We start from the raw sequence: 20,393 nt of genomic DNA on the forward strand, positions 1-20,393 counted from the left end.
ATCTGTGAATGGAAAGGGCCTATTTTGCAAGTGTGGATGGGTAGATGGATCAATGGTTAGAAAAAATAATATAATTAAATGGTATGTTTGCTAAGGGCTTTCCATTCTACTTTATGAAACATTTTGATCAGCAATGTTCAGAAGGTTAAACTGGGAAACAAGACATGAAATAAAGTGAAACAGTAGACACTGTTCAATAATTCCATCTTCATTTTTTTTTTAAGCGTTTCCCTCCAAGGAAAGAATAAAATACGTAAGATGGAGATTATACTGGGCCTTCTAAATCCTCAGTCAGAATTCATTTCACTTACCTCTTTTATCCTTTTTTTCTTTAACAGGTGATGGCTGTGGGCACTTTGTGACCTATCAGGACAGTGGCACAATGACATCTAAGAATTATCCAGGGACTTACCCCAATCACACTGTTTGTGAGAAGACTATCAGCGTCCCAAAGGGGAAGAGACTGATTCTGAGGTTGGGGGATTTGGATATTGAATCCCAGACCTGTGCTTCTGACTACCTTCTCTTCACCAGCTCTTCTCATCAGTACGGTAAGGAAAGAGATCGAGGTTTCTGTGAGCATGAAAAAATTTGAGATCTGGAGAGAGGGCAAGTGGTGTGTTAAATGATATCATAGCCTGGGAAGGTTAGAAGAGAACCTTGCTTTCTGTAAACTCTCAGAGTAGCTCACATGGACACATTCGCTTCCTAAGCTGCAACAAAGCCTCCTGAAGAGATAGAGTTAGCCTTGTGTGTGTGTCTCAGAGGCTTTGAGTTTATATCTTGCTGGGAAGAGAACTGGAAACATTTGATATTTGACTGAAACATCTACAGTTCATTTACTTGTGTGACAAATATTTCTTGAACAGTGATCATGGGGTCACTACTCTGTGAAGAACTGGGGTGGATTATAGCAGTGAAAAAGCAAGGTTCCCGCTTTCATGGAGCTTACGCTGGCAGAGCGTGGCTGGGGGAGTGGAAAATAAACAAACAAACGCATCTCTAATATGAGAAGTAGTGAGGAAGAAAAATAAGTCACCCTAAGGTGACATAGAGCCCACTTTTCAGTGTGTTTGTGCTACTTCAAATGGGATGGTCAGGAAGACTTCTCTAATTAGGGGACATTTGAGCAGAGACCCGGATGAAGTGAGGAATGGACCTTGCACATGTGTCTGGGGTCAGAGTTTTCTGGAGGAGGGAACAGCAAGTGCAAAGGATAGTTTCCAGAAGAACATTTTGAAATGAAGCTTTTTGTGCAGTGGGGTCTGCTGTCAGCTCTCTGGAGTCTGAAATCATTGTGACGACTCCACGATCCTTAGCCTGAAGAAACAGCTTGGATTTAGATAATTTGAAAAGAGAGACAAAATCTTATATACAGGTTCTTTTGAGATTAGAGATTTTCTGAAATTCTCTGTTCGTACACCTCCAAAAATGGTAGAGGTTTTAGGCTAAACCCTGTCCACCTGTTAGTTGTATAGGCAATTTCTCAAACACACCCAGCTTTCGAGGCTGTCTTCATCTCTGCGCCCAGAGCTATCTCCTCACTCCTGTGCCTCCTCCCAGTGTGGAAGCCCAGACTAGCCCTGAGACTGTTCAGAGATCTAAATTTACCTGGCCCCCCTGGGGGAAAAAAAAATAGAAGATTTTTTATCCTTGGGAATATTATCTCTGTATTAGTGATGGTTGAATTACTCTTCCAGAGTAAAGATGGTTGATTTCATATAATTGGTTGCAACTTTTTAATTCTAGTTTGACTCAGATGGGAAAATGAGAATTCCAGGGATGCTTAAGGCCCCTGGGAACACTTGCTGTTCAGTTAGCTCTGTAATCAAATGTGTATTAACTTATGGAGGCACACTTCAGGGACTCCCTCATTAGCCAGGAAATTCCATTTGGATTCGGAGGAGGACATTGGGTGTCAGAGCTCTAGTGTAAAATGTGAGGCAATGTGCTGCAGGGCCAGAAACGACTTTTCCATACCTGTCTGTCTGGGGAAACATCTACTTTCCTAGAAGATGAGCAGTTAATTCCACCTTCCGACAGAGCAGCAGCGTAATCGCTTCTGTTGCTTTGGGGCTCTCTCACCTCAGAGGCTGAGGGAGAGCTAGAAAGGAGAAGCAAGTGGTCCTGAAGCAGGATTAGAGAAGGGATGTGGGTTTCCCACACCCAGGGGTTTACTCCATCGTCTTTGATATATGTACACAAATATACAAAAAGGAGGAAAATCTTGGGATTAACTACATGTTAGGAGCTAGGCTACAAGATGATCATGGTTGGCCTCAGGATGCTGTATTTCACATTTCTAGCTTCTTAAATTTTCAAGATTTAGACTCTTCACTAGGAAATGAGTAATGAATTACAATTCCCTTGTAGCAATAAAGCCTAGTAAATTAACTTTTCTCTTCAGTTTTATTTATACACAGTTATGTTTATATTGTAAAAACAGTATGCTTATTATGGAAATAAACATATTCAGTGGCTATTGTATGCCAGGCACATGCTTGGCCTTTATACAGATTTTCTGGAATCCTTACATCTACCCTACGAGGTAAATATTACCAACTCCTGTCTACAAGTAGGGAAAGTGAGATTTAAGTAACGTGCCGGCCATCACGCAGCTAGTTAAGGGCTGAAAGGAAAATTTATATCTATGTCTTTGTGCCTCGAGACATGTGTTTCTAGATGTCTGCTCCTCTCTCCCAGTCCTACCACTCAAAGAAAACCAGTGTATTAGCACCCTTCCCAGGTCAACCAGCCCAACAGTGCATCATCCGGCAGTTTTGTCTAAAAGGCAGGTGTCGTGAATATTTTTGGTTGGGGATATTCTTAAGATAAAATAGTTAATGATGCTCAGAATTTCTTCCTTTTGTGGCTACTTCAAAAATTTTCTAATCAGGCATGTTAAGGCAAATCCAGCAGACAAGGATAACAGAAACTAGCAATGAAAGGGATACGTGGAAAGGAAGTTAGACTATTTCGACCCTATAAGCATATTCAAAAGGAATTAAATGGCTTAGGGCCACATAGACAAGCGTACACATGCATCTACCATATATGTTGCATGTGTCCATTTGTGTCTTTTGAAGTTTCAGAGTGTTCTGGGAGGAGCCACTTATTCAGACATGTGTACTTACAATATTTAATCCAGTGACTTGAATGTTGCAGATGCTCAGTGGATAAATGATTTTAGAAGTCAATCGACAAGTTCAATGACAAGGAACCAGTTAGGTAAAACATGTTATAGTTACTTGGACTATTAAACAGCTACTTGTTTAAAAGACTGTTTACATGGAAAGCTGCTTATGATACAGAGTTAGGTAAAATATGAATATATAGTTATGTTGTAACAGTAGAATAAAACCGTTGATAAAAGAAGAGTAAAATGTTGAAGTAGAACTTTAGAAAGTTCAACTGTGGGGATTGTTATGTCTTCTCACTACTTTCTGTTTTTTCTTTAATAAACGTATGTTTCTTAATGAAAAACAAGTAGATTTCTTTAAACCAAAACCACTAACTAGATTATATTTCAACTTCGTTAAAATAGTCCCCAGTCAGTTGGAACCTCCCTGAGGTGGGCAGGCATCCACAAAGAGGGAGGAGGAGGAGGCGGAAGTACTTTGTCTGCCTGCCTCCAAGCTCAGGGAGCCAGCATTCTTATGGGGCTGTTGCCCAGCACCCTGGAAGGGTAGGGGGCTCCTCTGCAGCCATTGTGGCCACAGGACCTGGCATGAGTGCAGAGGGAGGGCCCTAGTGTCAGCACAGGGTCCCAGGGATCCACAGCACTATTGCCAGGGCCAATGGTGCAAGGCAGTCCCAGCTGAAGTGCAGCAGAGGGGAATGTATGTTCTGGAATACTTGCTGAAATTCTAGTATGTGACGGCTCTAATGAGTATATGTCTGGCTGAAACAGCTGAATAGTTTTAGTTTATCCAGCTTGATTTTTTCATTAACCAATTAATTCCTATAAAACCCATTGCTAAGAGATTTTAAGACTCCCACACTATCAGACTTTTGAATGTGAAGTTAATGTTTTGAAAAAGAATAATGTTTTCTGGCGTTAGTGTTTGTAAGCTCTGCCAAGAGTGGATGTACTTAGAATGTGGTTGCATTAACTATTGTGAATATGCTGAAGTTGTCCAGTTTTAATCATTATGCAGTCATTTTTAATGGTTCACTCCCATGCCAATTTTGTTGTAAATGTTTGGTTCACATGCTTTGGAGGCTTTTCTAATCCATATTCATGGTAGCAAAATGTGCCGTGTAAACAAGTGTGACTCATGCCTGCTTTCCCAGTTATCAGGCAAAACATGCATTTGATCTCATTGATGTTAAAAGGCTTGATACAGACAAGATGGGGTTATTATTCTTCTGTTTGTTGTGTATTTAATTATGGCTGATATTTCAGATTCAAGCATCAATTAGAAGAAGGTACTTAGATATCTCTGACTGAGCTAGAACGTGGATTCTCCCTTTCAAAATACCATTGAAATCTCCAGGAAGCAGCAAATTGATCAAGTAAAGTATATCATCGTCACTCTGGAAAATATGTTTTCTTTTAATTACAAAATAAGTTTTTAAAGATATTTTTAAACACAAATTTCACTTTAAACTTATAAAAATTCTTGGATGTAAAATATATGTACTGACTTTCAAGATCACATGTGCCAATATCCTGGCCAAAAAAATCTTTAAGAAGTGTCATACTTTGCTTAGTAGAGATTATTTTCACTCTAATTAAGGGAATTCTGGGGTTTTGTTTACGAGACCAAAGTTGCTGAGACTCCCTTCAAAAGAAACGCTAATGTCCCTTTTCTGGTCTAGGATCCAACCCAGGATCAGGAAATACTGAGTTGCCATGACTCCTCAGACACATTTAATCTGGGATCCTGGCTTAGTCTTTCTTCATCTCTTGTATAGTTTTGAAGAGTACTGACCAGTTATTTTGTAGAACATCTGTTGATTTGGGTTGATTTGATGTTTCCTCATGATTAAATTCAGATTATGCATTTTTGGCAAACATAGATTATTACTTTTTCAAGTGATCTTTAAAAGGCTTGTTTACCACATTTTCCAGCATCAGAAATTGTGAGTCATATATCCTCCAGGAATAAGAACTGAATCTACATTAAGTTTCTTGGCTCCGCTTTCCACTGCCTTTGTCAGGTAGACTCTTTTTTGCATTCAAAACTACATTCATTTATTTTGAGTGTGTTCCCTAAATAGTTCTTTGTCATTCAAAGAGGTCAATGTTATATGAAACTTTGAAAGCATGCAAATATAAGGTGATGCCTTCTTTTCAGAGGACAATTTTGGACAATTTTGCAAAATATAAGATGTGCTCATCTTGTATTTGAGCACGTAAGACCATGGAAACTTGACTAAGGAAGCCAAAGCTATTCTAGGGTTGAACAAATTCACTTTTAAACCTGGAATTTGAAGATTCCAACAGGGAGTCTATTTAAATAACATTTCTTTAAATTTAAAATTGCTTTAGAGTGCAATTCAGTTTGCTGCTTTAGTACCGATGTAAAATAATAAGAGATTAGTTATATAAAACATTAAAATATCTTAAACTTGGGGGAAAAGTAGGTGCTGATTCAAGCATTGTGTCACACCAATATATTTACATTTAAAATGTGAAATATCTAACATTGTTTTATTTGTGACACTGAAGAGGGAAGGCTGTGAATTCATACTGAAGATGATTATTCTCAACTTGAAAACTCTTTGGTGACTTGTAACCTTTACTTGCCCCCTGGTTAAGTTCCATTTCCAGTCTTGCTGACCACAAAGGACCCAGAGATTTGAATGCACTCAGAGTCACCACTGCTCACTGGGACCCCAAAGGAACTATCATTTCTCTTTTTCTGATATTTTAAGAAGATTGACTGGGTCCCAGTTTTCCCCTGAAAGTTGATCTTCCCCCAGTGGGTGGAGTTTAGCCTTGTCCCTGGACTCCCCCCAAGACCTGCTAGAGGAATCTTGGTGGGAACCAGGTACTGGCTCCTCAGGATCTCAGAGGACCTTGTTCTGATGGAATCGCCTAGACTGACCCACTTGGGTCACTGTGGACTAGCAGAACCAGGCTGGTCTTCAAAATGGATTGAGATTAACATTTTTGTTTCTGCCTTGATTTTTCATGTGTGATTAAGAGTGTAGACTCTGTGATTAGACTGCCTGGCTCCAAATTCCTGCCTTAGTGCTTATTTTTTTAATTTCTTGACCTTGAGCAAATTACTTAATCTTTCTGTATCTCCATTTCCTCATCTTTAAAAGGGGCAAAATAAGAGTATCTACCATATATGGATGATTGAGGCATATATATATATATATATATATATATATCTTAAAAGAATGATGTCAGGTACATAATAAGCACTCACTGTATGTTAGCCATCATCACTCCTCTCTCTCCTCTCCTCCCCCTCCCCTTTCTTCCCCTCCTCTTCAGTTGTCTTGCACACAGTTTATTCTTTCTCTAAGATGTCTAAGAGCAGAGAACACACTGGTCCCGTCTCAATGCTTTGAGCACTCTTCTTCCACCACGCAGAGGCTGAGCTGCAGCAGCACATCTTGCTCTACCCCTCCTGAGGCTTTCCTCCTGACCTACATTTGCCCGACTCATTCCACACACGTGGTAGGGGTTCCATGAGCCAGAACTGACTCTACGTACAGATGTTTTCCACCCATCCTTGTGAGACAAGCAGAGAACACATATTCTCCAAGCTCGTAGTATATTGAGTTTGTCTTTTTAATTTGTTTTCACTGCCATTGCCAGTCCACCTCTTTGCATCGATTTCGTATTAAAAGAGCCTCCTGATTTTTCCCCTCTTCTTTTGCCAGTTCCCATTTCCTCGAGGCTGCTTGAGGTTATCTTGTTAAATATCGTTTTCATAATTTCTTTCTTTCCTTTATTTTCAAAATTGTTAACTATGCCCCACTGTCCCCAGAACCTTGTTAACACGGCATTCAGGGCTCACTCGTTTCTACCCACACACATTTCTACTTCATCTCTGAGTCTCACCATCTCCATGCCTTTTCCTAAATGCATCGCCCTGGTACATTTGTTGATGTTTTATCTCCATGTGTCTGTTTCTCTCTTCCTTCGCCTGCTTTTCTGCCCACATACACACACACACACATACACAGAGTAAAGGCAAACCGCATCCAATGCTACCTACCCTAGAAACTTCTCTGATATCCGCAGTCCTGGTCACTGCCTCTTTTGGGTTCATGTTGTTTTTCTAAGCCTTCAGTAGAACACCAATCTCATGCTGAGATAATTATTTTAGCTTCTCTACCAGATATGAGGTTGCTTGAGCAAGGAACTGCATTTTATTCACCCCTCTAGTATCCCCCATTGCTTAGCATAGTCTTACAACTGCAGATGCTCAATCAATGTTTAATGAATCTGATTGCATATAGCTTGATTTTGGCGAACAATATATATTAAAAAATCTGGGTTTTTACAAAAGAAAATGAGTGCCTTTTTTTTTTTTTTTGAGGAAGATTAGCCCTGAGCTAACATCTGCCGCCGATCCTCCTCTTTTTGCTGAGGAAGACTGACCCTGAGCTAACATCTGTGCCCATCTTCCTCTACTTTATATGTGGGATGCCTACCATAGCATGGCTTGCCAAGCGGTGCCGTGTCCTCACCCGGGATCCGAACCGGCGAACCCAGGGCTGCCCAAGTGGAACATGCGAACTTAACCCCTGTGCCACCAGGCCAGCCCCTAGAGTGTCTTTATTCACAGCATAGGAAGAGTCACAGTAAGAGTCCTTTACCTATGAACATCCCCTCTTCATTTAAACATTTAAAGTCTTGATTCATGTATAATTTTAGGACTCTGCTTATTATATAGAAAAGAGCATGAAATAGTAAAGAAGGTGCCTGCGATTGAGCATTTAACTATGTGCTGTATACTGGGCTTAGTACTTGAGAGGTACTAACTCATGTAACCCTCCCAACGGTCCTGGGAGAGAGGGTCTATTATTAACATTCACACATAAGGAAACTAAAGCTCAAAGAGCTCAAGTAACTTGCTTACGATCACTTAACTAGATCTGGGATCCAAGTCTGGGCATTTCATTCCAGAGACCCCGCTCTTAAGCACCGTGCCATCCCAATTTCTGTGTGACAAAAGCCATCTGATCCCATGGCTTGTGCATAAAGAAGACCTGAGCTATAGTTTTTGTTTGCATTTGCTGGAAGAAATGGAAACTTCTCCAGGCCTCCCCATAGGGGTATCCTGAGAATAAAATGGAGTTCTGAGAAATCACTCACGTACAGAGGACTAGTACTAATTTGAAATTTAAAAAATGCTTATTAGTCAAACTGCTTAAGGAGGCATTGTGGTCAGTGATAGAAAGAACCTGGTTTACTACAGGAATCTAATTCTAGTCAGTTAAATTAGTGGTGTTCTGCTAAGTGATTTGCACAATAGGAAAACCAGGAAGTTCAAGAATTGTTCGCTTCCATTTCCTGTACCTCCACCTCCACCCTCGATATTTTTTTAACCATTGTCAGTGATGTAGAAGTACAACGATGTGAAGTCAACTGTTGATATTTGTATTACGCTTGTGTGGGGACCTGGAATTGGCCACCCCAGGATATGTCTCTTTGGCATCGGGATTATTTGGGGCTGATTGCTTTCGATAAACTGGGACAGGGAAGAAGGCTCTGAGGAATGGAACTTGCCCTTGTTGGGACACATTTCCATTTGTAAGGTAAATCTCTAGCTGTAAAAGGTGCCTCCCTCTCTGTACCAGGAATAAGAAAGGAGATGACCTTCTCTCTAGAAACTCTTAATCAATACCAAAGGCAAGGACTTAAATCTGCATTTTATTGTGCTAGTCTGGTAACCTCCTGTAACTGACTTCCCTCCCCCTCCCAACGTTGGCATTTCTTAAGGATTAAGCATCTTTCCTTAGGATAGGAACTGATTGCTGCACTCACCTGTGACCGCCCAGCTCCAGACAATCGACTTGGCTCCTGCTACGCCCATCGAGACAGCAGACCACTACCTGCTGTGTCCATCAAGCACTGTGCCGACAGGGCAATCTTGTGACTATTGTGGGAGGGACATTTCAATCACATGTGAAACACACTGTTTGGGGGTATATAACCACTCTGTGCACCCCACTTCTTCGGTGCCCTTTCTTCCTTCTGGAATAAAGGCCCTGGGCCATAGTTCCTCATAAAGCTTTGTTTAATTTTCTCTTGCTATTCTGTCTCATGTGAATTTAATTCGTTCTCTGGCCAGATGGACCCACATTTGGGAAGAGGAAATGTCTTCCTCCCCTACACTTGGAACAAGAGGAATGGGAAAAATAGGAAATAATACTAAGTGTTTTGGCTCATAATTGCAACAAGATTTCTGTGATAATTTTTTAGAATGATACACATCTGGAATACTGCAGTAAGATCTAATCATTAGCCTTGTTTGTTGATTTTTTTTAAAAAGCCCACATAGGGAAAAACGTAAGATTGGCAGCGTCTATTTTGCAAATGGTTTATATCTCACAAAAATATTATGGAGAATGCAAAATTCTTATGACTTTTAAAAATAAAACAAAAGCATTCAAAGAAATTTCCAGTTTGTGGAGGGTTGTTTTGGGCCTCAAAGACCTAGAAGCACATTCTCCTCTATGATTGGGGCTACTTTTGTGGAAATTCTTGAGGAGGACTGCTTTTTGTTTTGTTTTGCCTTTTATGCCAAGATAGAATTTAGAAAGAACCTTAGACTTGTAAATTTGTACCCGCCAGAATGTTCCACACTAGGTGTCTCATTAACATAGCCATAAGCTTCAAGGAGAAAAAGCTATTGGCCTCCTCCTTTTCCCTAAATACTTCCCTGGAGACACACTTTGATTTACTGTCAGTAATTGCCATCTTTTGTTGGGTGAAAAGTAATGGCCTAGGTGGGTTTCTTCTTGACTTGGTCCCATAGCCCCAAGGAAAGGCGCACCTTTGTCTAGGAATCCGCCTGGTTCATTTATCATCTGTCACTGATTTTTGTCTGGGAACCAGAGACCGAAACTCTCCAGGGATACCACTTACATTCTTACGTGACTATGGTTTTAATGGCCCAGTCCAGGAATATCCCTTTTTTATGCTAATTTCCTTCCTTTTCAAAGAAAATGGCCCTGAAAAATTCTGTAATTTTGTACAATGACCCTATTGCAATTAGCAAGCAAGGACAAACCCTGCCATTTGACTGCACTGGAAAAACAAATGGAAATGGACACAAGTCGAATGGCGTTTGCCGCTTCAGCATTTCTGGAGATTGTTTCATCAGCACGTCTCTGAACACAGATGCTGGCCGCGCTGGGTACCACTTTCCTGGCAGCTGGTAGTGTGCTGTGCAGCTGGCTCTGCCAGTGGCACTCCCAGGGAAGGTCACGGAGGCTCACCAGCATCTTCTTATCTGTCATGCAAAATTAAATGTGTATGAAGGTGTTCATAAGGTTAATGAAGGTTTTTAGGAGACTTTTGTTGTTGTTCAATTTGATTTAGGACAAATCTCTCAGGAGTTAGGTTTTTATTTGATCGCAGTGTTTTTCACCACTGAGAGTGTGGTTATGGAGGGGGAGGGGTTTCTTTGTTTTTTTAACAGCATGCATATCATTTTCTAAATACATCCCTTTCACAGATGAAGCAATAATTTAGTTTCGTCAGTTTCAAGATCAAAAGCACAGAACCGCCTGAAATGACTTGTAACAGTTATTAACCAAACTATCATTGCCTTATAATAGTAAGTCCAGAGACTGAGGCAGACAGTCCATGGAGAATGGAGCAGTACTATAAATTGCTGCACAAATTGTCAGATTACCACAGAATTAAGAGGATTCCGGGCTTGGCTCTGGGCAGACCATTCATTCTTCTTTGTAGGACAGTTTTCTTTTATTCAAACATAGAAAGATAAACGGTTTCCCCTCTCAGCTGCTCATGGGACAGTAGCCCCAAACAGGGGATATGTTGAGAGTCACTCAAAAAAGGCAGCTCCTGCAGTTCCTGATGGTCCAAGGAATCAGTCCATTATCTACTCGGGCTTGGCCTCATGTCTGGTGCCAAATGCCACAATGCCATTCCATTTGGTATCACTGATAACCTTTCCCACAATCTAGGGCTACCAATTATGTACACAAAAGATAGAAATATTTATTTTTCCTGATTTTTCTGCCTACTTGATGAACAGCCTTTCTGCCGTGCCTCAGTCTGATGGGAATTTGCGACTGCAAAGTAAGATGGAACCTGCCTCACAGACAAAGATAGAGGTGAGGGAAGATAGGAGTTGGATGGGAAGTCCAAGTGCTATGAAACACGCAGCACTGCCGGTTGTGAAGCACACATCTGATACTGAACCTCTTAATCTCAAGTTCGTGTGCCCAATGCAAAGTAGACCAATCACTGAGCCCTAGGTGCTTGGACGTGGAGAAAGGTTTTATTCAAATTGGCCAAAAGGAGAAGGCAGGAGGATGGGTTCTCTCAAATTTGCCTTAACAAGAGAAGAAAGCAGGGGCGTTTATGGAGCTAAGGGAAGTGGGAGGGCGGCTGGGGGCTGGCCATCCCGTGATTGCAACCTCCCCGAAGGCATTCTCTTTCTTCTGTAAAACAAGCTCACAAGGGGCTGGCCCCGTGGCCGAGTGGTTAAGTTCGCGCGCTCCGCTGCAGGCGGCCCAGTGTTTCCTCGGTTCGAATCCTGGGCGCGGACATGGCACTACTCATCAGACCACGCTGAGGCAGCGTCCCACATGCCACAACTAGAGGAACCCACAACGAAGAATATACAACTATGTACCGGGGGGCTTTGGGGAGAAAAAGGAAAAAATAAAATCTTAAAAAAAAAAAAAAAAAAGCAAGCTCACAAATCCTCTGGACCTCTGAGTCCTCCTCAGGTTAAACAAGAAAACTTACTGAGTATCTACAGCAACCCACAGGTTTGCGTCCACGCAGAGCTGTGAGTCCTATTTTTAGGTCTGCTCAAGTTCTTCAGACCCTCTTAAGTAGGGTTGAGGGTCCAGGGTGACTGAAAATCGAGGCCGGTTTAGCAATCCAGGGACACTGGCCAGGATGGAGAATATAACCGTGGTCAAGTTAGAAGTCGGCAAGCTTCCATTTGGGTTTCCAACAAAACTGTCTCTGTGAATGTTTAAATACAGGTGTGGACCCTTTTGAAAAGTCAGGATGGAGAGTACTAACGGTGAAATTTATTGTTGGGGTAGATGTGGGTGGAGAAATGCTTTCTTAGGAAAAGATATCATCCTCAAGGGAGTCTGGCTGTAAATAGAACATTGCTTAGGACAGACAGACTTGTAGGATCCTTCAGTGGTTTCCCATTAATTATTTTTCCCTCTCACTGCCAGTCACATTTTTTCTGTTTCATCTCTTTTCCCTTTTAACTCTAGGAATGCAGTTATTAACTTCCAGTCTGTGAAAAGGAATCTTTATCTGTCAGACCTTCAGACAGGCCGTTTTTTTTTTGGATGTTTTGCCCCAGGCAGTACAGCAGCCAATCCTCAACTTCCATCCCCCACCCTCGACTGAAGCTCCCTCTTGTTATTGTGATGGTTGTGCGATGATGAACAAAATAACTTTTAATGCTGGCATTTATATAGAGATGGTATATTCTATCCCCTTCAGGGTTTAGTTACATTTTTGCGGCACATCAATAAGAATATAAGAGAGCTTGGTACCTGTGGGGTAAGGAGGATTAGAGGAGTGTGTGTTTACGTTTTCTTTCTTTGAACTTTTCCCAGAAATATTTACATGCCTATCATGACTTTGGGAGGATGCAACCAAATTAGTGTTTTACTATATTTACATGTTTTGGGTCTAGGAAATCATATGTATTGCAGAAAAACAGTGTGATGGTGTGCACTCTTATCTATTTGTATAAAAAATATACAATTTTGCAACTTTTCCTTTCAACTGTTCCATAAAATCTTTTAAAAAATACCTTGCAAACAAGTTCTCACTGATAGTCGATTTAGACTTGCTTAGCTCAACCATTTTTGTTAGAACTAGCTGGAATGCTATAGAAATTTAAAGAGAGATTAGTATTGTCATGACCATTTGGAGAGGAGTATCTATGTTATTTCCTCTTGATAGAGGTAAATGTGGGTAGAAAAACATTCTAATTTATTAATAGCAACATGGAACTAGTTATTTCATGTTTATTCTCGGGTTTGCAAAGCAAGTATCTTCACTTCTTATCTGTGCAAAGAACAAAGCACTTTCAAACATGTAAAAGAAACAGAATAAGTTGCAAAAGTCAAGCATAGTAATCTGACTCACTTTAATTTTGCAAAAGTGGTTCTTATTGTACTTTAGTATACAAAAATGGATTTAGTATAAATTTCCTATCTACCATGCTTGTGAGCACTATTAAAGATCATAAAAATCCGTATATCCATTACACCAATTATTTTCTTTCCTTTCTTGCTTGTCCATTCTTCTCTTCCTGACTTCATGATATTTTTAAATGACAGGGTTGAATATTTTTATGTATCTTTATAATCAGGGATAGCTTTTAAAAACTGACTTTTTCAAATACAAGAACATATAACTTCATTTCAGTTCAAACAATATTTGGAAGGCTGCCACATGCCAGATATTGTACAAGCTGCTGGAGATAAAGTGATGGATAGAAAAGTTCCTGACCCCATGGAACACAGTCTAAAAGGAAAGCATACATTATTTGTTTGTTTTTTAATAGATTCATTTATTTATTTAATAAGTACTTATATAGCACATTATATGCTAGATACTATTCTATGTAATTTGCAAGAATTAACTCATGTAAGTAATTATATATGGTGAGTATTTCTAAAGAGGAAAGTGATCTTGTTTATTTGAGTTTCGCCATAACTTAGTAATAGGGAACAACAGAGATTTGGGGCATGAGGGTAGGCACACAGCATTTCTCTTTTATTCTATTACATATTCAGAATGTGAGACCTAGACAGGACCAAAGGGAAATCCGGTCCGTTATGTGGGGAGAGGAATGCTTATTAGTTGGGTTCATGATCCTCTGAGTCATTCAGCAGTTTGGTCTCTGTTGGTTTTGGCTAATGTAACCCAGTTTTATGGGCATTGAATTAGAGTGGCCTTTTTCTTCCCTTCTTCCTCTCTTAACCTGATGTTGTCATTGTTGATGCTGTTGACTCTTTCCATACTGTTTTATTTGGGGAGAAGTTGATGAAGAATACCTCTCTTCAAAATTTGCTTGCTAACCCTTTTTTTCATAGAAATTATTATGTCTCGAGTACATGACCATTTACAAACTAAATTTTGATTTGAGTAGTCTTCGGAAGGCCTTTTTTTTTTAGCTCCAAATCTAATTTTGTCTATTGAAAGTTCAGTGATCTTCCTATTGCTTTTCAAGCAACTTATTCTAGAAACAATATGCTATACCCTTAACTGCATAATTTATGCTATGCTATTCTAAAAGCCTTTAGAAATTATTCTGCTTTTTTATAAACCTCATTGTACAAATCAAAATAAATTATATGGGTTAACCAGAAGTTACTGTAAGAGAGAGAAATAAATAAACTGCATGGGAATAAGATTTTTACCGTGCGTTAGACAGTCTTTTAAGTTTGGAACCTCAGAAAAAATGGAATTTGTGAGTTTCTTTGAGCAAATGTAGGAGGCCCCTAGAATATTACTCATGTGATAACACTTTCCTGACTACCTGTCTTAGTCTGTTCAGGCTGTTATAACAAAATACCACAGGCTGGATAGCTTATAAACTACAGACATTTATTTCTCACAGTCTGGAGGCTAGGAAGTCCAAGATCGTGGCGCTGACAGATTCGGTGTAGCCATTGGTGAGAGCCCACTTTCGTAGCCTTCTCGCTGTGTCTTCGCCTGGAGGAAGGAGCAAGCAAGCTCTCTGGGACCTCCTTTATAAAGGCACTAATCTCATTCAGGAGGGCTCCTCTCTCATGTCCTAATAACCTCCCAAAGGCCCCACCTACTAATACCATCACATCGGGCATTAGGATTCCAACATGTGAATTTTGGAGGGACATAAACATTTAGACTGTACTTTAAGCAAATTTAGGAGGCCCCTAGAATATCACCTTTGTGATAATGTTTTCTTTACTGCCTAATGGTTTTTACCTCTGTTTGTTAGTCTTCTTTTTACAAAAACCAAAACCTATCTCTTGGGTTGTTCACAATGAACTAGTTCCAACCCATTGCTTATCTAGAGTTAGCTACTTCCCCCCTTGGCTTATCTATTGAATTGAATTCACATTCAGTCACTAAGCATCAGTCTTGGTATTAAGCTAAATTTCAGTTGAGTAAAGATTAGAATCTTACATTAAGTGTTGTCTGGTAAATTTGACCTTTAAGGAAGAAAATGCCATATACTGATTCTTTGCGCTGGTCTAAATTTTAACATGTGCCACAAGTGTGCTTTGTTTCTAGGTCCGTATTGTGGAAGTATGACTGTTCCCAAGGAACTGTTGCTGAACACAAGTGAAGTAACTGTTCGCTTTGAGAGTGGATCCCACATTTCTGGGCGGGGTTTTTTGCTGACCTATGCCAGCAGCGACCATCCAGGTATAGGAGACGGATCAACATAAATCTGTAAACCTTTGTCTGTCGTAGAATTTCTCGCTACTCACCATCTCTGGATAGAATCGTGACCTCACATACAGAATTAAGATGTGAGGGAAGAGAGCAATGTCTTTGTTAGTAGTTAGGTCTGAACTGAATTCTTTTATAGTACACATGAGATTGATCAGCTGACTCATGTGGGAGAGGGTCAGTCTCATTTTCCTAGAATCCTGGAATGGCACATCTTTGGGGCTACCCTCCTGACCCTTCTAAGGTCTGGCTATTCTCTGGAGCCCTCCCCCTTCCCTTTTCTTAACTCAAAGGACAAGTCTTTTAACGAGTGACCCCCCCCCACCCCCACCCCCATATATACACACCAGTGCACCAGCACAGGAAGCATGTGAGTATCAGAGTGCCCTAACCATCTAGCTGACACATGAGTGGGAGAGAAGGGGAATAGGAACACTGATGAGAGAGGAAAGCATGGCCTCCAGGCCTCTTGTGCTCCAGAGTAATTACCATGCAGCCCACTCCGTGTCTGCCCAGGGGCACAGAGGTGCCCAAAGTTTCTGCTCTTAGTCCCGTCTGGCAGAGATACTCTGGGAAGGGGATGCACCATTCATCTCCCTCTCAGCCAATTGGATCTGACCGGTCTCACCAGGCCCCAGCATGGCCAGTGTTCACCATATATTGCTCCCTGAGAACTATTGAATGATTAAGGAAGGAAAGAATTTTTTCAGCAAGTGTGGTATATTTTGGAAACTGTACTAGGTTGGCCTAAATGCATCAAAATCCATAGTATCTTAGTGTCTCCATTGGTGAGTTTTAGTTCAAAGAGTGTACTCCTTGGGGCTGGCCTGGTGGCATAGTAGTTAAGTTTGCATGCTCCACTTTGGTGGCCTGGGGTTTGCCAGTTTGGATCCCAGGCACGGACCTATGCACCACTCAACAAGCCATACTGTGGCAGCATCCCACATAGAAAACAGAGGGAAATTTCACAGATGTTGGCTCAGCGACAGTCTTCCTTAAGCAAAAAGAGGAAGATTGGCAACAGATGTTAGCTCAGGGCCAATCTTCCTCACCAAAAAGAAGAGTGTACTCCCTGGTCCTCATTGATCAGAGTTGACAGGCTATTTTTGTTCTCAGTAAACACTTGGTTCTGTGGTCACCCAGATGCCACTAGTTAAACTGTTAAGTTAAAATGTTCTTCAGCCTTCTCTATGAACCACATTGGGCTTTTGAAATTGTTTTCCTCCTGCCAAGGGAGGTTATACACATGATCCTTGTAGGTATGTAGTGGATAGTAACTAACCAGTGTTGCTTTTTCTCTTGGAAATAGATTCTGTTATTATTCACTGGATAACCACTGAAAATTATCATTGGTGGTAGAAAAGAGAAATGAAGGGAACTGATTAAATCCTGGGGACAATGTTCTCAGTTTTGATTTATGTTTAAACAGGAGAATTCAGATACTAGATAATGAATAAATGCTTTTTAAAAATTGTCTTTTTTTAAAAAAAAAAGAAGTCTTTCAAGCATGAATGTCCTGACTTCCATTCAGTTTGCTAATTGCAATTATCTTTATTTATGACAGATTTAATAACATGTTTGGAACGAGCTAACCATTACATGAAGACAGAATACAGGTAAATATAGGTGTCCTAGCCATGCTGCAGTCATATATTGCTGAAAATTTTGTTTTCCTTGACATTAAATCAGATAAAATACCTTATTTGTACTCAATTTTTTTAAAAAATCGTCTGTGTTGTAACTAACGAGGAATATTTGAAATGGTTTCTTATACAGCAGAGGTCAACAAACTTTTTCTGTCAAGGGCCAGATAGTAAATATTTTAGGTTTTGTCGGCCATGCAGTCTCTTTGACATTGACTCATACAGTTTCTGTTGCTGCTGTAATGCAAAAGCAGCCAGACTGTATGTAAACAAATGAACGTGGCTGTGTTCTGATAAAACTTTATTTACAACAATAAGCAAGCCGGCTGAATTTGGCCCATGAGCCACAGTTTGCTGAGCCCTGTGGCCTACTCCAGTACCAATGAGCCATAAAGGAGTCTAGGGTGCATTTTTCACTGGGCCGGCATTTAGGAGCAACTTTTCTAATTCTTTCACTTTCGGAGGAGGTTCATTTTGTCTTTCCCACAAAAGAGAAACCTCCTGAGAGTAAGAGATGAAATTTCTCATCCCGGCTTTACTTTAACTGGAAAAATTACTTAATCTCTTTGATATACGTTTCCTCGTCTGTGAAGGCAAAGAGTCTACCGCAGGATTTCTCAACCCTGGCACTACTGAGATTTGGGGTTGGCTGTTCTTTGTTGCGAAGAGCTGTTCTGTGCTTTGTTGGATGTCCAGCAGTATCCTTGGCCTCTGCCCACTGTGTGCCAGTTGTGATAACCAAAAATGTCTCCAGACTTTGCCAAATGCCTCCTGGTGGGCAAAATTCACCCCCAGTTGGGAACCACTGGTCTAGAGATCATTGTCAGCAGCAACACTAACAACTCTCACTCCCTAGAATGCTTTCTCAGGGCCAGGTACAGCTCTCTGGACTTCGCATGGAAGTGACTCATGTGAATGTTCCAATGTGCCTGCAAGGTAGGTTCTGTTATACCCTGAAACAAAGGCACAGAGCAATTAAGTAACTTGCCCAGGGCTACACACTTAACAAGTATACCCACAGAATCAGGTTCAAGTGTCCATGATCCTAACCATCTCAGACATTCTAATAAATGAGATTATTGTATGTGTGGAATCAACTCTAGTGTTAACTACTATTAAGTTCAGTAGAGAAAAAACGAAAATGATCAATAATTAAATGTTGTTCTGTAAAGTTGCCATTCATCCAATGTAGACATGTACCGACATTCTCCGAGATCTCTCTAGCCATATATATATTCCCAGTGGTCATAGGGCCTCTGGGCATCAATGGTCACTCCTATCCTCCTAAAGAAAGGAACATACTCAGGCCTACAGGGCGATGTTATGGTGCCGGATCATCTAAGCTGTAGCCCCGCCGGTCTGTAGTGTTTAGTTAAAGATGAGGTATGATGACCAGCACAGTCTGCAGTCCTTCATCTGTGATTGCAAAATGTAGAAAGCTTTAAAAGTCAAAAGGTTTTTGTAACTCATTTGGTGGCAATACCTGATTAATGTGACCTTAGATTCGTTTGACAGCAAAATTGGACTAAATTAACCAGTCTATTTAGTCTTCATGTATTTGCCTTAATGTGATTATTCATGTGATTCAGAGATATTAATGTTTTTGATTAATATGTGCAGACTTCATTGGGATCTTATATCATATATGTTGTTGGCACTGTTTTACTTTTCTAAAATCCAAAAAATTCTAGATTCTGACATACTTCTGGCTCTAAGGGTTAGGATAAGGAATTATAAATATGTAGTAGATTCCTGGTTATTTTTATTTCTTGTTTCCTTGATTGTTGCTGCAATGCTGGCCTCCAGAATGTCAATGGGAAAGAATTATGAAGCATTTATTTGGGTAGTTTTGATAATTAGATGGTGTTACACATCTAATTTGCTAAGTTAGCAGGAGGAAACAGAGGAAATGAAATAAAAGCAACAGCTGTTTCGGATTCAGTTTGGGCTGGTGAATTCTTTTTAAACAAACCAAGTAAATATTACTGCAATGTGGTATATATAGAGAGAAGGGCATGTGGCATTCCTCTTCAAAGTTGTCAATGTTCTTAGAATAGTTTGACTTTCCTTTTGCATGTTTTTCATAGACATAGAGCTGTCCCTGAAAATCTATTGATATGTTGACGCTTTAAGGCACTACAGATGAGGAAACTGAATTTAAGGGGGATTATATGCAATATTCAGGGTCGTACAGCTAACTAGATAGTTCCAGTGCCTGGGTCACTCTGCTCTAAGCTCCTTCAACCATACCATATTGCCATGACATGATTCTGGAAGTTTGCTTGAAGAATAACTGTTAAGTACATGGAATCCTAATTTTAAAATACACCTTTTAAAGTCAAACTCACAGAAACAGAAAGTAGAAAAGTAGTTGCCAGAGGGTGAGGGGTAGGGGAAATAGGGAGAGGTTGGTAAAAGGGTACAAACTTTCAGCTATAAGATGAATGAGGTCTGAGGATCTAGTGTGTAACGTAATGACTATAGCTGATAGCACTATAATGAAATTTGCTAAGAGAGTAGAAGTTAAATTTTCTCACCAAAAAATATGTATAAATTTATATAAATATGTGTATGTATTTATATAAGTGTATAAGTGTATATAAATACATATTTTGATATGTAAAAATATTTAGGATAATGGATGTGTCAATTAACTAGATGGGCAACATATATCAAATCATCACAATGAACACTTTCAATATCTTACAATTTTACTTGTCGATTATACCTCAGTAAAACTGGAAAATATATATACACCTTTTTTTCTGATTACAAAAGTAATTTATAATGAAGGTAGACCATCACTGTTTGTTATTAGCCATGTGTGGCTATTAAGTACTTAAAATATGGCTAGTCCAAATTGAGATGTGCTGTAAGTATAAAATATACTGCAGATTTTGAAGACTGAGTACAAAAGGGAAAAGACTGGAAACATCTCATTGATAATTTTTTCTGTTTATTACTTATGGAAATAATACAATTTGAATATTTTGGATTAAATAGAATATATTATTAATATTAGTTTTTCCTGTTTCTTTTTACTGTTTTAATATAGCTACTAGAACATTTAAATTTACATTTGTGGCTTCCATTACATTCCTATTGGGTAGTACTAATAGAGTGAATCGAGATATTACAGTTAAGACAGAAAG

The 20,393-nt window shown here is 39.9% G+C and overlaps 1 protein-coding gene across 1 annotated transcript in view; it reads left to right on the plus strand.

Moving 5' to 3' along the window:
• Nucleotides 1–20,393, plus strand: part of DCBLD1 (discoidin, CUB and LCCL domain containing 1) — a 63,460-nt gene that overhangs the window by 19,886 nt on the left and 23,181 nt on the right. The window contains exons 2-4 of the mRNA XM_070559316.1: nucleotides 339–551; nucleotides 15,437–15,571; nucleotides 17,163–17,214. Of these exons, the coding sequence (XP_070415417.1) occupies nucleotides 339–551; nucleotides 15,437–15,571; nucleotides 17,163–17,214 (400 nt within the window). The remainder of the gene's footprint in view (nucleotides 1–338; nucleotides 552–15,436; nucleotides 15,572–17,162; nucleotides 17,215–20,393) is intronic.

Source organism: Equus przewalskii, chromosome 9, assembly GCF_037783145.1.
Source record: "Equus przewalskii isolate Varuska chromosome 9, EquPr2, whole genome shotgun sequence".
Taxonomy (NCBI): domain Eukaryota; kingdom Metazoa; phylum Chordata; class Mammalia; order Perissodactyla; family Equidae; genus Equus; species Equus przewalskii.